This window comes from Caloenas nicobarica, chromosome 1 (assembly GCF_036013445.1).
Source record: "Caloenas nicobarica isolate bCalNic1 chromosome 1, bCalNic1.hap1, whole genome shotgun sequence".
Taxonomy (NCBI): Eukaryota; Metazoa; Chordata; class Aves; order Columbiformes; family Columbidae; genus Caloenas; species Caloenas nicobarica.
Genome location: NC_088245.1, coordinates 77136983 through 77150361, shown reverse-complemented (window position 1 = coordinate 77150361; position 13379 = coordinate 77136983). Strand labels below are relative to the sequence as shown.

The 13379-nt window shown below is 39.1% G+C and overlaps 1 protein-coding gene across 1 annotated transcript in view; it reads right to left on the bottom strand.

Moving 5' to 3' along the window:
- Positions 1-9201: 9201 nt before the first annotated feature.
- SCUBE1 (signal peptide, CUB domain and EGF like domain containing 1) overlaps positions 9202-13379 on the bottom strand; it is a 204472-nt gene continuing 200294 nt past the window's right edge. Inside the window, exons 21-23 of the mRNA XM_065639776.1 lie at positions 11632-11784; positions 10498-10577; positions 9202-9354 (exon numbers count right to left, since the gene is read on the bottom strand). Of these exons, the coding sequence (XP_065495848.1) occupies positions 9202-9354; positions 10498-10577; positions 11632-11784 (386 nt within the window). The remainder of the gene's footprint in view (positions 9355-10497; positions 10578-11631; positions 11785-13379) is intronic.

The following is a 13379-nucleotide window of genomic DNA, read 5'->3' as shown; positions in this document are numbered from 1 at the left end:
CTGAGCTTACTAACACTACCCCAGTCTAACACAAGAGCATTTACCCTTCTGGCGCTACCTGTAGTGGGCCAACCCATGCACCCCTTGTGCCTCTCTGTCACAGCAGTCCCCAATGACTTATCCACCACTACCTCATTTAGTTCCTGCCCGGCAGCAGCCTGTAGCGGGAATTTGTCATGATTTAGCATATGTGAACAAGCATTTGCCCCCAACAAATACAACTGGAGTTTTACAGAGTTTTGTGAGATTGGCAGTTTCTGGCTTTATTCCAAATGTTTATGTCTATCTGATCCCAATAGATCTGACGTGCATTCCCCACGTCATTTTCTTCTCGTTTCTGACTCCTAAATAAATACCATATTGGATAAAATGCAGAGATGGGCATTTATGGTACTTCTTTTGATTTATGTTTTAAATATAGAAACATTTTGTAGCAAAACTAGTCTGTGGCAACCTAGAGCAAATGCATCTATGTTTATGTTGCCTATCTAGCAACATGATAGACCGAAATTTGTTGGGGCACAAGCCACCAGCAGCAGCAGCAAGACCCACACAGGGGCAGGAGAAAGCAGACTGCAGCCCATTGTTAGCTTCACGTGCTATAGGATTTCAAGCACAGCTACATAAAGCAGAAGGAGAAAAAATACACCATGGCAGGGCAATGTCTCCTAAAAATGCTCTGGGAATGATGTAAGGTTTGCAATTTACATAAGGATTTGGAGACATGTTGCCAGTGATTCACTGCTGACTGTCCATTTAGGTGTTATTTGTAAGAAGCAAAAATAGCCATTTATTTTGATTGTACAGGACAGGCCCCTTCTGTGGCACCAAGAGTCAGTCAGTGTTGGTGGCTGAACAAAGAATCTGCCTTCAGTTACCTGCTGCGCTGCGCCTGAGTGCTGTTCATCAGGCCATTATGTTTTGTGAGCTTGTTGGGAAGCCATGGAAAAATCAGAGACGAGAACAGACCCCTCCTGTGATTCCCACCAGGCAATGACTATTTCAGTAAACTAGAATCTTGTACTCCTGTGCACGTTATCACAACAGCCGAACTTTCAGTCGCTTTCGCCCTTGTATGCAGATACTTCATTACCAGTAATTAATTTGACTTCCAATCACCTTTAGGAACTTTTGAGTTCAGCTTTTGTCTGTCTTCGATGGGAGCTGACTTTTGCTGTTAGTCCTTTAAAGCTTTGAAGCTATAAAGAGAGCTGAGTGCCATCTCACATGGCACCCGTCTGTAGGGTGATAAAAGGGATGCTGTATCTTGGAGCATTATGAGGGTAACTGCCCATAGTACCTAAGTGGATGGCTACTAGCTAAAAAAACCCCAGTAATTGGGTTTTTTTGCAGCCACTCAGAATTTAGCTGTGTCTCTCTTTATGCCTTTTGAATCTGTCAGCGACACCAATAGTCACCAGTCATACTGATAGTATTTTTATCATTTACAACATACATAAAATCAGTGGAACATGCTGTCATATGATGAACACTTTCTGTGAACAAGATAAACTGCTTACACGAGAGCATCCACAGAATACCACACACCGTGCTGGTTATGTGAGGTCTCCTGCCTGTTCTACAGTAGGTGGCTGCTGCAGTGTTAACAACGCTCCACAGGCTGTGCACATCCCTAACGAGCGCTGCTGAGTGGCAAACCTGGTAGCAGGTGTTATCAACGCAATAACATCCATGGGTTTTGCCTGCCCTAGCATGCTGCATACCCTTAGTGACAACTTGCACTGCAGAAGATTATTTAAATCAGATCTAACTGAGCTATTGATGTCACTACAGTCTATTTTCTGTCAGTCTGTCGTAATCCATTTTTATCATTACCAGCATCAGGAGTTTCACTTGGGCTACTGATGGTACAAATTCTATTTGCTTTGTAATCTTGGACTGCAAAAGTGTAACTATCACTGTAAAAATTCAGCAGCAAGGAGGGCCTTGGCAAACACACTTTTTTACAGCAGAGCTAGAGGGAGAAAGAACACTTGATCTCTCCTTAAATCATCATTTTGGGTGCAAGTGTAGTTTCTTCTCAACCTGGTCCTCAGCGGGATAAGCAGCAGGTGGGTTTGGAAGTCACCGGTCTTCTCGGCAGCTTGTGGTGGGAATAGCCCATCAGGCCACCAGTAGAAGAGAGCTTCCTTCCTCTTTCTTTCTTTGAGACTGCTTTTCAATAGAGGGGTGTGGGAAAGGGCACCTGTATGAGATATACATGGTAACACCAGACTTATTTTAAGAAATGGTTAAAGGTGCTGGAGGGATGTTGATGTGGTGCTTTGCTGTAGCCAGGAGTTGTTCTTGCTCTGAAAACCTCTCCTTGAAGTCTATTTGGAAGGAACTCTGTGTCCCAGCATGCACAAACTCCAGTTGTTCAATGAGAAAGAAAAAGCTCTCTATTGCCAAAAGATGAAAATTAGACCAAAATATGTAAATGCTATCAAGAGTTGTTCTCTTCTGATTCCTATGTACATTGCACTGGAGTCTTTTCCATGTACAAAAATAAATGGTGGGCAGAGGTACCTATTCCATTTTACGTTTATTATGAAAGTGATTTTAACAAAAGTTTTATTACATGCTTCGTTTTGAACTTTGACATAGAAATCAAAGCTATTAATATACAGAGGCAAAAGGAAATGTATTTTCTTATAAGGTACATTTACAACAACATTTTCTACTACAAATCTGACAGTATTGTTAAAATATTGGTAAAGCTCAGACCACTGTATTTTATTTTCTAAGTATCAAATTTTGTACACTATCTTTGCTCTAAACTATCATGGTACATTTCATATGGAAATAGCTGTTTGTACATAATTTACATTGGTAATAAAGCTTAGAAGTCCCAGCAGCATCTACAAGGGTTTAGTTCCAAATGTCACTCTTGCCCAGTGATTTACACAGAGCAAGTTGGTACAGAAGCTGATATTACGCTCCAGGTATTTTCCCCTGAGATCTGGTCTACCAGAAATTCCTGCTTAACAGATGATGGATGTGATGATTGTGAACTTTATGCAGGTGAAACCACCACTGACCTAGGTGGCACTTTTGCCTAAAAAAGGCTCTATGAGCTGATCCAGTTCAAGGTTTTATCACTTCCACTGCTACCTAGGAGATACAGAGTACAGAGATACTGTACCTTTCCTTGTCCTTATACGATATTTGGGTGTAATCTTTTGACTTCCCTTTTATTTCTGAGTTTTGTGTTGTTTCTTATCCTAACAATGGAAGAACTAGCACTAGCTTTGAAGTACATATTCTTTATATATTGTGAAAAAGGCAAGCACTTCAGAATGACACTTGATAGTCAACTCCATGAAAATCAGCAGGTTAAATTGCCCTGCAAAACTCTTCCTATGATGCCACTGAGACTGCAGAAGGAACAGGAGCAGTAATCTGGAAAGGCGAATCTGACTACTGACCACCTCCACGCCGGTCTCCTAAAGTACCTTTCTAAGCATCATGTGGAGTATCTGCTGCTGTCAATGCAAATTAACGGCCTTTCTAAGGTATAAAACATAGAAAACAATATTTACAAAATAATTTTTATTTAAAAAGTAACAAAAACAAACTCTAAAAACCGATATTTTCACAATCATTAAAATAAAGTTTAATTAAGCAAAGCCACTTTTTCTAGATTTTAGAAATTCAGCTAAAATTGAATTGCAATTGTTTGTATATTTTTAAACTTGTTATCTCCGCGTTCTGAATACAGATGGTTTAAATTATTACATCTAAAGGTACTTCTGTACATTTTACTCTTGTATATTACATATTAATTTCATAGATTAAAAGCTTAGTGATGAAACGGAATAAATAAATGAAGTATCAAACTGGAATTGTATATATTCAGATACTTAGATAACAGTTTTTTGACATTAAGAGTTTATTTCCCAATCTGTTTCTATTCAGATGAAAAATGTTACAGTAAAACATGAGACTTCTCTCTGAATCCAAGTCTCACACTGAGGAGTAAGTTCATGTTACCTTGTAGAGATTTCCCTTCTTCCATAAATTCTTATGGGAGACAAAAGCTGTAGGTTGGTGTGTTGTTTTTTTTTTTTTTCCCCAAGTGCTTACAACAGTCTCTCATCCTAGCAAACTATTTCATTAAAGTCTCAAAGTATTGAGAGTCTATAGAACCTCTCCGGTTACTACTGTTCCTGTCAATCGGTGGTTTTAAACTATGAAAAAAATGCAACTACTTGAACTCACAATACAGGCACAAGTAACTGCGTGTACTGCTCACTCCCATCATTAGAAAAGGCAAAATCCAGACCCCTGCATGGCTGAGAAATTTGCCACTGGGTTCAGTTGCTGAAGATTTCACTCCAGCTGCTTTCTTAAGAGCACTCAAAGGTATTTGGAGTCCAGCCATGGGAACCATCACAGAGCAGTTACCTTTTGCTGGAAAGGACCTGCCAGCAGTTCCTGTATCAGAGTCATACCACTACTTTTGCTCCTGAAGTTCTTAACTTGTTCTCTGCAATATTAAAACTGGGTTGTTCACTGATAAGACTGACCTGAGAAATCTGAATCTGCTGGGAAGGCTTACAAAGGGGCATGGGGTGGGGTGTGACTTTCTTCTTTGAATGCTGAATGCACGTAGGTGTTTCTTGTTTGTGTGGCATCACCCTTGCGTCCTGCTTGCAGGCAGAGGGCTACAGGCGAGCTGTGCTCTTCCAAAGCCAGCTGGCAACTCAGAACAAGGACTCTGAAAACTCTGCGACTAAGCCTGTATTTATTTAAGGTAGTCTAAAACTGAACTAAACTAAACCTAGCTTACTAGGTAAGCTGGTTTTAAGTAAGCTTACTTACTTTTAAGTAGTATGAAGTTGATGCGTAGGAAAGATGAGTCTAAATCTTTAGCTGTTATAACACACTGTGTTTTAACTGTATTCTACAGAGGAGGCATAACGAGGAAATAAGTTTATTTTGAAAAGCTGGTCTTCAGGTAAAAATCTAATGTATGATGGAAAAAGGAAGGCAGGGCAAGAAAATGGGCTGAAAGAAGACTTCAGCAGCTTTAAATCCAGTTTTGATGAGGTAAATCTTCAGGCAGAGTAAGTCTTGCTATTGCGGGCAAGATGCGGGTGCCAAGGTACTGAACACTGAAAGCTGATGCTTCCTGCACTCAAATGGCACACACACAAGCATCCTGCTCACAGCTATCACTAATGAGCACTTTCATGGCATGACTTAGGGCTTAATTAGCAACTTCTGATTGTTGCAGGCTCCTGGACTGTAGCAGGTACACAGGTGGTGATTTGGTGGCATGTCAAAATTTTTAGGGATGATTCACGACCACCTCACTAAAAATAAGTGCAGTATTTAAAGCAGGAGGAGAGGCTTAAAATAGTAAGTGCTACAGGTGCAGCTTTTAAGCATACAGGAATTTGCAAATTGAAAATGCAAAGCTCAGTTTGTGACATGGAATTGGGCAATCACAAATGGACACTTGTTCAGCCTTCCTGTAACAACACATAAACATGTTGTTGCACCTATCCTGCATACAATGTGCAATTCTATAAGAACAGATACAGGGATGTATTTATTGAATGTTTAAATGCAATATTTCATGTTTAGGGTAAAAGCCAAAATTTTATATTCTGCGATGTATTGATTCATTTCACAAAGCTGGTTATCTTAAAGGCGGCCATATTTCTCCTTATATGGTTTTTGATTCCCAAATATGTCTATGTCTTCTCCATAGAAGACATTCCTTGTTGTTGTACTGTTATTATGTAGCAGCAATATGTTCTCTGACTTCTGACAATGAAGACATCCTACATGTACATTAACGAATGAAGAACTGAGCTCACCTTCTATTTGGTGACCACCAGTTTCTATAGCTATAAATCTAGTATGAAAGTCCAAGCGTTTTTAACTTTTAGAGCTGATGTAAGAATTCTGTGCTGTTGTACAAATCAGCTGAAAAAGGGTCAGACAGTCCTATATACCTTTTGTCATTACTTATTTCATTAGAAATTTGCACATCCAAGGGCATTTCTATGCAGAGCTGCAAAGATTCAAACCTGACGCATTTTCTAAATACATCACCTATAAACCCCCTATATATTCAGAAGCATTTCACTGTATACTTTTGAAGACCAAATCATTCTCTTTCACTGCTTACAGCAACACAAACTCTGCATTTGCTGCAGAACTTCTTGAGCGCCCTGTCCTGACTGCGGAGTCCATGCCTTGCCATGGCTCCAGGGAATACGAGCTAACACACACTCTCAGGTTGTCACGATGAACCAGACAAAACCCTGGTTTTGTCTAATGCAGTTTTAAGTCAGGGCAAGTTGTACCAGAACTAAACACAGCTGGTCCCTCCTGGATTTCCCTCCTACAGCTCTACCAAGGTCCCACTAACAGTGGCCACAACTGGCATGTGTCCCTCTCATAGTTGTTATCTGGCACTGGATTCTCCATGTAGCTGAGAACCTGGAAAATGTTACAGTGCTACCAGTGGTGTCTGGACTCGTGAGGCAATTACTTTCAGCCCTGTTCCAGACAGAAAATCTGTCCTGCTTGGTGCCACTGTTGTACAGTGGTATTATGTCCAAACATGTGGGTTGTTAAGCAAAAAATTTAGCACGTGTTTTACTAAACTCACTGCATAGCATCAGGTTCCAAAGTTCACTTACTGAAGTTTGAAATGCTAAAGATCACCGTAAATTGTTCAGCAAATAAAGAAGTTATTTTTTTCTATATCTTTCAGATCTTTTCCTTCATATCTTTCATTAGAATGGCTGCAATCCTGACCCATTCTAATCATTCCAGATAACCTATCAGACTTTTAAATACTGTTTAGCTGAAGTAGCTTTTTACCTATATGCTTACAAATAATTGAGTACCTAAAAAGATTTTTGGTTTTTTTAAGATTTTTTTTTCCTACAAATAACTCCTGTTAAGGGAAAAAAAAGCTGTAATTTTTTTTCGTTCCAGGCATGCACTGAATCTAGGATGTTCTCCTTCAAATGTCTGCCTTTAGTAAACCAGAATGAATATATAATAAAAGTAGTTTCAACATCCTCACCAAAAGTCAGGTTTAACAGCCTTCAAAAGAGGACTTCTATGTTACATTTTGAAATGAGGGTTAATATATATACATATATGTTAAAGAGAAAGCTCATCAAAGACCTAAGATCTGTGAGTGAAAAAGTTGAGTAGTTAAACCCTAAGTTAAAACTGTTCAGGCATGGAAAGATAAAAATTAGGCTCTTCAACAGAAAGTAAAGAAAGCAAGCAAAATTACAAGGTGGCCAAGTAGAAAAATTCAACAGAATACTTAAGGTGTCTCTTAGAAACAGCATATTCAACCACTTGTAGCCAACAGAAAACAACTTCGTAAATTTTAACATTACTTGCTCAAAGCCAAAATGAAGTGTAAGAAGTTAACCATAACCACCTTTAATGTATGTCCTTGAGAGCGTCCAAGGGTATGCTGAATGACAGGGTAGATAAAATGCAGTGAAGCAAAACTGTATGTTTGTCTTTTTCTGAAAGGATGTTGGCGTGACAGTTAATTTCTCTATGTAATAAACTTGTAGGATCAAAAGGGAAAATGATATACAAGAGGAAGGGACTTAAAAGCAAAGAGGCTGAAATACTAATAAAATTAGCTCCTCTCTCATTGAAATTAGCTCCTGTGCCAGGAAACAGCAGGAAACACAGGATTTACCTCATCTTAACCCACCAGTACTTGTTATTCTGTGAGGAAGGCCTGACCGCACGGCTAACGCTCTCCTGCAGGCCGTACAGCCCCTGCGGTTGATGGGCACTGCGGTTGCAAATTTGTGACAAAAGGCAGTGCCAGGTCTCTAAAGACTGAAGGGCCTGGCCTCCAACTCATCTGTAAAACTGGGTTCTCTTCACCCCCTCAGCCTCCTTAGAGTCTGGGCCTGTGACACAGGTGTGTTCTCAGCATTTTAGAGCTGGCAGCTCCAACATAAATTCCTCCTTGGTGAGCTCCTCCCACATGTGTCATCCTCAGGGGTAACTCAGTCTGCATGTGAGGGGTGCCCAAGGAAAAGGCAAGAGCTGACCCTTTACTGGACAGCAGTTGCATCTTAACTGATGTTCTTTTTCCTGGAATAAGGTATGTTGAAAGAGATTGTCCCAGAGTAAACCATTATCTAGTAGTATAAAACTCCAAAAGGCTTCAGTGTGGTGTTAACGGAAGTGACAAGCACTTGGAGAAGTCATTTAATCATCTAAGCAAAGTTACAAATAGGTATGAGTAAATAGGGTGTGTGGGAGTAAAGATTTAAGCATGAATAATATTTACAGTTACTAAAGATAACATTACTAATGTACTCACAAATAGAAGTATATATTTATATATTTATATATTGTACTTAATTAGATGCTCTATTAACAGAAAGAAAAACAAGACTACTACTGTTGTTGTTGTTCATTTCTCACCTATCCTATTGTACATGCCTTCAAAGGCACCAACTGGTATATGGAAATCCAGAGCTAAATCTGTTTCAATGGAGTAATTGACAGTGGCAAACCTCTGAAGAAGTTTAGAAGAGGACAGATAAAAACACTAGGACATTAGGGCATGAGGCTCAATCTTATGTAATTCATAGAACAAAATTATACATCTGTTTCTTTTTTTTTTTTCTTCTTTTTTTCCCTTTTGATTTCTACTTGGACAGAACTTCCACTAACCCACAAATGAGAAATAACAAAATTTAGATTGTTTCGTTTTCTTCTAAAGATTCAAATATAAACTTCAAGTGCAATTCAAAATCCAAATATTATTTATACTACATACTTCCTTCTACAACAGAACTTATCTGCAGGTAGTTTCATCAGATTTGAATAGATTCCTTCTTTCCTTTGATGAACGTTATTGTTGATGAAAAGTAAAAAAGCTAGAAAGAATATTTTTCACATAATGTAATTTCAAATGGAAAGTGAAGATACACCAGTGCAGACACAAATTTGGATCTTCAACTAGATGCACTCAAGGATGCACATTTTTTTGTGTAGTAAAAATCCCATTCAGAACATTGGCTTTTAATGGTTATATTAATAAAACATTATAGGTATTCTTCAATATACAATCGAAAACAAAGACTGCAAAAAAGAGCCTTCAAATTAGCAAATGTTTCTACTATGGAGGAAAGACAGTATTTGACAGGAATGCAAAGTAACCCAAAATTGAATACCACTAGACTATTTGTATGGTCGTAGAAATCTGGAAACTTTTGATCGCAGTAGCTTTATAAATGATCTTGGAAACATCTCTTTTGACTCTTGTGCTGTGTACTTGAAATAGTTTTGTGGATGTGCCAGTACATCAAAGAGAGCTTTAATCAGTTTCTTGTCCTATGGGAGACAACATACATATTAGATAAATATACGGTTTGGATTTAGTGTCTGCATGGCAGTCAAAATTAACGAACAACATGCAAAACTTTACTTGGGTAAATCAGTGTAAGGAAACTACTCCGTGTTGCTGTAGATTTTTATACTGATGAATCTTTCTATCATGCTGGATTTTTTTTGCAATTAATGTTCTTGGAAGGTCCTGAACTGAGAGTGTAGATGCTGGGTTAACACAAACCAGCTGCAGAAGGTGGGCATTAGAATTGCAAATTGCCTCTGACTGCCCTCCCAGCCTGTTTCACACTGCTGTCCAGGGCCTTCCCTCAACGAAGAAGAGAAGAGGAGAGGAGGCTGCTCTTCTGTGGTGCTGAGCTCTTTAAGGACCTTTTCTTGTACCCTGGTAAAGCCTTCATTCAGGGCCTCAACTGAGCCTGTGCCTGACCTTATACACTGTGGCTGGGACCTGAGCAGCCTCAAAGCTCTAGTGAGAGAACACTGGTAGGGCTGGGGCAGGGCTGGCCAGGGAGCTGGCTGTTCACCAGCTCCTGTCCTTCCAAGCCATACATTTACAAGGCTGAATTTTGCATTCTGAACAGTCTTTTTTTTTTCAGGTTTAACCAGTTAGTTGTTATAGGTGGCAGCCCAGCAGCCTTCTTCCCCAATTCTCTGCAATGTGTTGCTGGTGCCTTTGGAAAACCGTTTCATGGACAGCTTACAATGCTACATTATGGTTATGTCTTGTTGAGGCAGAACAGTGATTTAAGTAAACACATTTTTTATAATGCACAGGAAATTCTAACTTAATGACTCATTTAAACACATGCCAGACGAAGGCTGAAGAAGGCTCTTCAAACAATGGGTTCTTCATTCTTCCTTGACTAATTTTTCTAACATACAATCACGTTAGCGTACGTTTCATTCAGTTCCTGATTCAACAAAGATGTACACATGTGCTCAGCCCAGCTGAGCTACTGATTTTATGCTGCTCCAAATACCAGCATAAACCTCAGAAGACAGAGAATTTAATTTGGGGTCACACTTGAGGTTTAATTATGACCCTATCAGAGTAACGAGAACTATCTTGGGAAAATATTTAGTAAAAGGAATTCTTAGTTAGCCTCAGATAAAGCAGAACTTTCTTACCTTTAGAATTTCTTGATGGTTTTCTGATGCATATAATCGTCCATCTCGAACAATGTCTTCTATTAGTTGTTGGTAATCCTCTGAAAAATAAAGATCAGTTGAGTGACTGTTTGTGACATCCTTTGGATGGATAATACCCAGACCTCCTCCTCAAGATAGAGTGGAGAAATGTAGCATTCAGTTTATTATTCAGTGTAACTCAAGATACTGTAGTCTAATCACATTAACATTCTGTACTGGTTTAGAACAGTAATTTTGAATTATCCTTACAAATCATAATTTATCCACAGAAAACTACTCCAGATAATAAAAACTATCCCTCCAGATAATAATGCTTTATTCTCTGCATTTTAGAGATGAAGAAACCTGGCCAGGGCTATGAAATGACTGTCAATGGTTACAGGTGAAGTTGGCAGCACAGTCAGGAACGGATCTTTGTATTCTGCCCTGAGAAGAGCTCTCATTTTGATTCTTGAATCACCAGCTTAATACAGATTTTCTCATCATTCACAAAATTGCACTGGTGTTTGAAGAGAGATGGACTAACAGCTGCCAAAGGTATCACAGAAAAGTTTTAGTTTTGTTAAAACAGAAATCATCTCAATGTCCAAAATATACAGTTTAAAGCGTAATTTATATGACAAGGCAGACTGGTTTAAAATGTGGATTTATGAAAGTGGTTACTGAAAAAATATTTCTTTTGCATCATTGCTTTTTTCTTTTAGACTTGGGACTTTATTACTTTATACTTTTCAAATTTTTGTGGGTTACCAGTAGGACTTGATGAAGAGGTTTCCTAAAGTGCAAGGCAGCCAATGTTATTCTCATTATGCATGGGATAAATGCCAATTAAAAGGAGTCGCATTGAATACAGTGGGATAAGGATTAAGTTTAAAGAATTCTGTGTAACTTGCTGCCCATCCTTAAAGTATTAGAAAAAGTAATAAGAATAAAATTAGACATTATTTCAAAGTCTTTGCAACCGGTTTTAAAGTAATTAAATGGACTAAAAGTTGAACTACATCAAGTTTTTCCTCATTCTTCTCTCCCTGTCATCAGCATAAAAGAGAATCTAAAGGACAATTTTTTGGAATTCAGATATAACACACAGACAGAAAAGAATCCTTTTCTCACCATCATAAGTCACATAGGGGACCTGAAATCCTTTGCCGCTGTTTCCTTCATTTGACTTGAACTGAATCCAGAGCTTCCTTGATCTTGAGGTAAATGCAATAGGTCTCTCGTAAGTCTGACATGTTTCATACGTAGTAATTGAGGTAGGAGAAGCTAGAAAGAAGGTTAAATAAATAAATAAATGTTCTTTATATAAAATTGCTATCAATATTACTTATTTTGTGTACAACTCTAGAATTGAATTCCAGGGTTCCCATATGCTGGGCCCAGACAGGTAAAAACAAGTCAGCTGCACCCCAGGTAGATGCAGTAACCAGCTTGTACCACACTGGTTTTGGGGAGTTCAGCTGGGAGCAATAAACCACTTATCAGAACGTGAGAGCCTGGTGTCATGGTTCTAACCGAAACACCATCGCACACCGAGGGGTTAGGGAACCACAGAACAGTTAACCTGGGTATGGCCAGGCCTGTGCTGGGCTGCACACCCAGCATGGCCTTCGGGCCTATGTTGTGTGGCACAAACCCCACGGCCGCAGGGTAACCTCAGCCTGCTCTTTGTCACGAGAGGAACTTGCAGGCAGGTCCCACCTGGTACCGCTGATTGTGCTACTGCCTGTCCTTGCCTTTATCTAAAAGTGAAGCAAGAAGTTCTCATGAGAACATTGTTTCTGTTTGACAGTAGAAATGATAAATAGAGTTGTTTCCTTGTAAGAAAAGCCTGTAATAGCTTGAATGACTGAAAGGGAAAAATCTCTTCTGTGGACAGTCTGCCCAGCATGCTGCGTGTGGATCAGAGGCCTGCTTGATGCCTGTGGTTCCCACCATCTAAAGGGATGTAGGATTATCTATACTATTCTGTCCTTATAATGATAGCTCTAATAGATAACATTTTAAATGATACCTTACAGAGTCTAAGTGCCCTTTCTTACTGGGATCATAATGGACCAGCACCTCCCAGCACAAAATGCCTGGTTGTAGGTTTGAAAAGAAAATGTCATTTATCTATACTGAAACAGAGCTGATAGCTGGGAACCAGAAAGAACCCCATTTGCCCCTAACATAAATAACAGATGGAGGGTGTAGGTTGTCTTCAAATCATTATGAATGTATTGTGAGGCTCCTCTAAATTGAAGTGAATTTCAAACAAAAGGAAAAAATAGCTTCTTACCTAGTTAAACCAAACCAAACACTTCATAGCCACAGGTTAATTAGGGAGAATAACAACGGTAACTTAAAATCTGTACTTGCTAGGGCTGATTCAACTTCCACCAATGTTAGCAAAAAGAGACCTTTTGAATTGAATGGGATTTGGATTCCTGAAGTGCAAAAAGTGGATCTAAATGTGACTCTGCAACTGCCATCAGTAACGTTAGCAGCTGACCTTACAAGAACTATGATAAATCTTCGGAAGATCTACTCTTACAATGCCCAACATACGGAGATCACAAATCACAGATCTGAAAAACTGCCCTCATTTTCCAGTGTTGTTGTTTTGGTACTGTTATGGGTACTGAAGTGAAAGTCAAACTTTTCCCTGATGTGCCTGCCTTTACTCACTGTTGGAACCACAGTTTGGGATTAGGAGGATGACTGATTTGTTTTGCTGCAGTAAGTGGTTTGCTTTTAAAAAACTGATCTGGACAGATATAATTTCCTTCCATCTATGGTGAGGTTTCTTCTTGTACTAATCTGATACATAGAGATGTCAACACAATCCCTCAAGGATAAAAAGTTGTGGAAATTGTTTT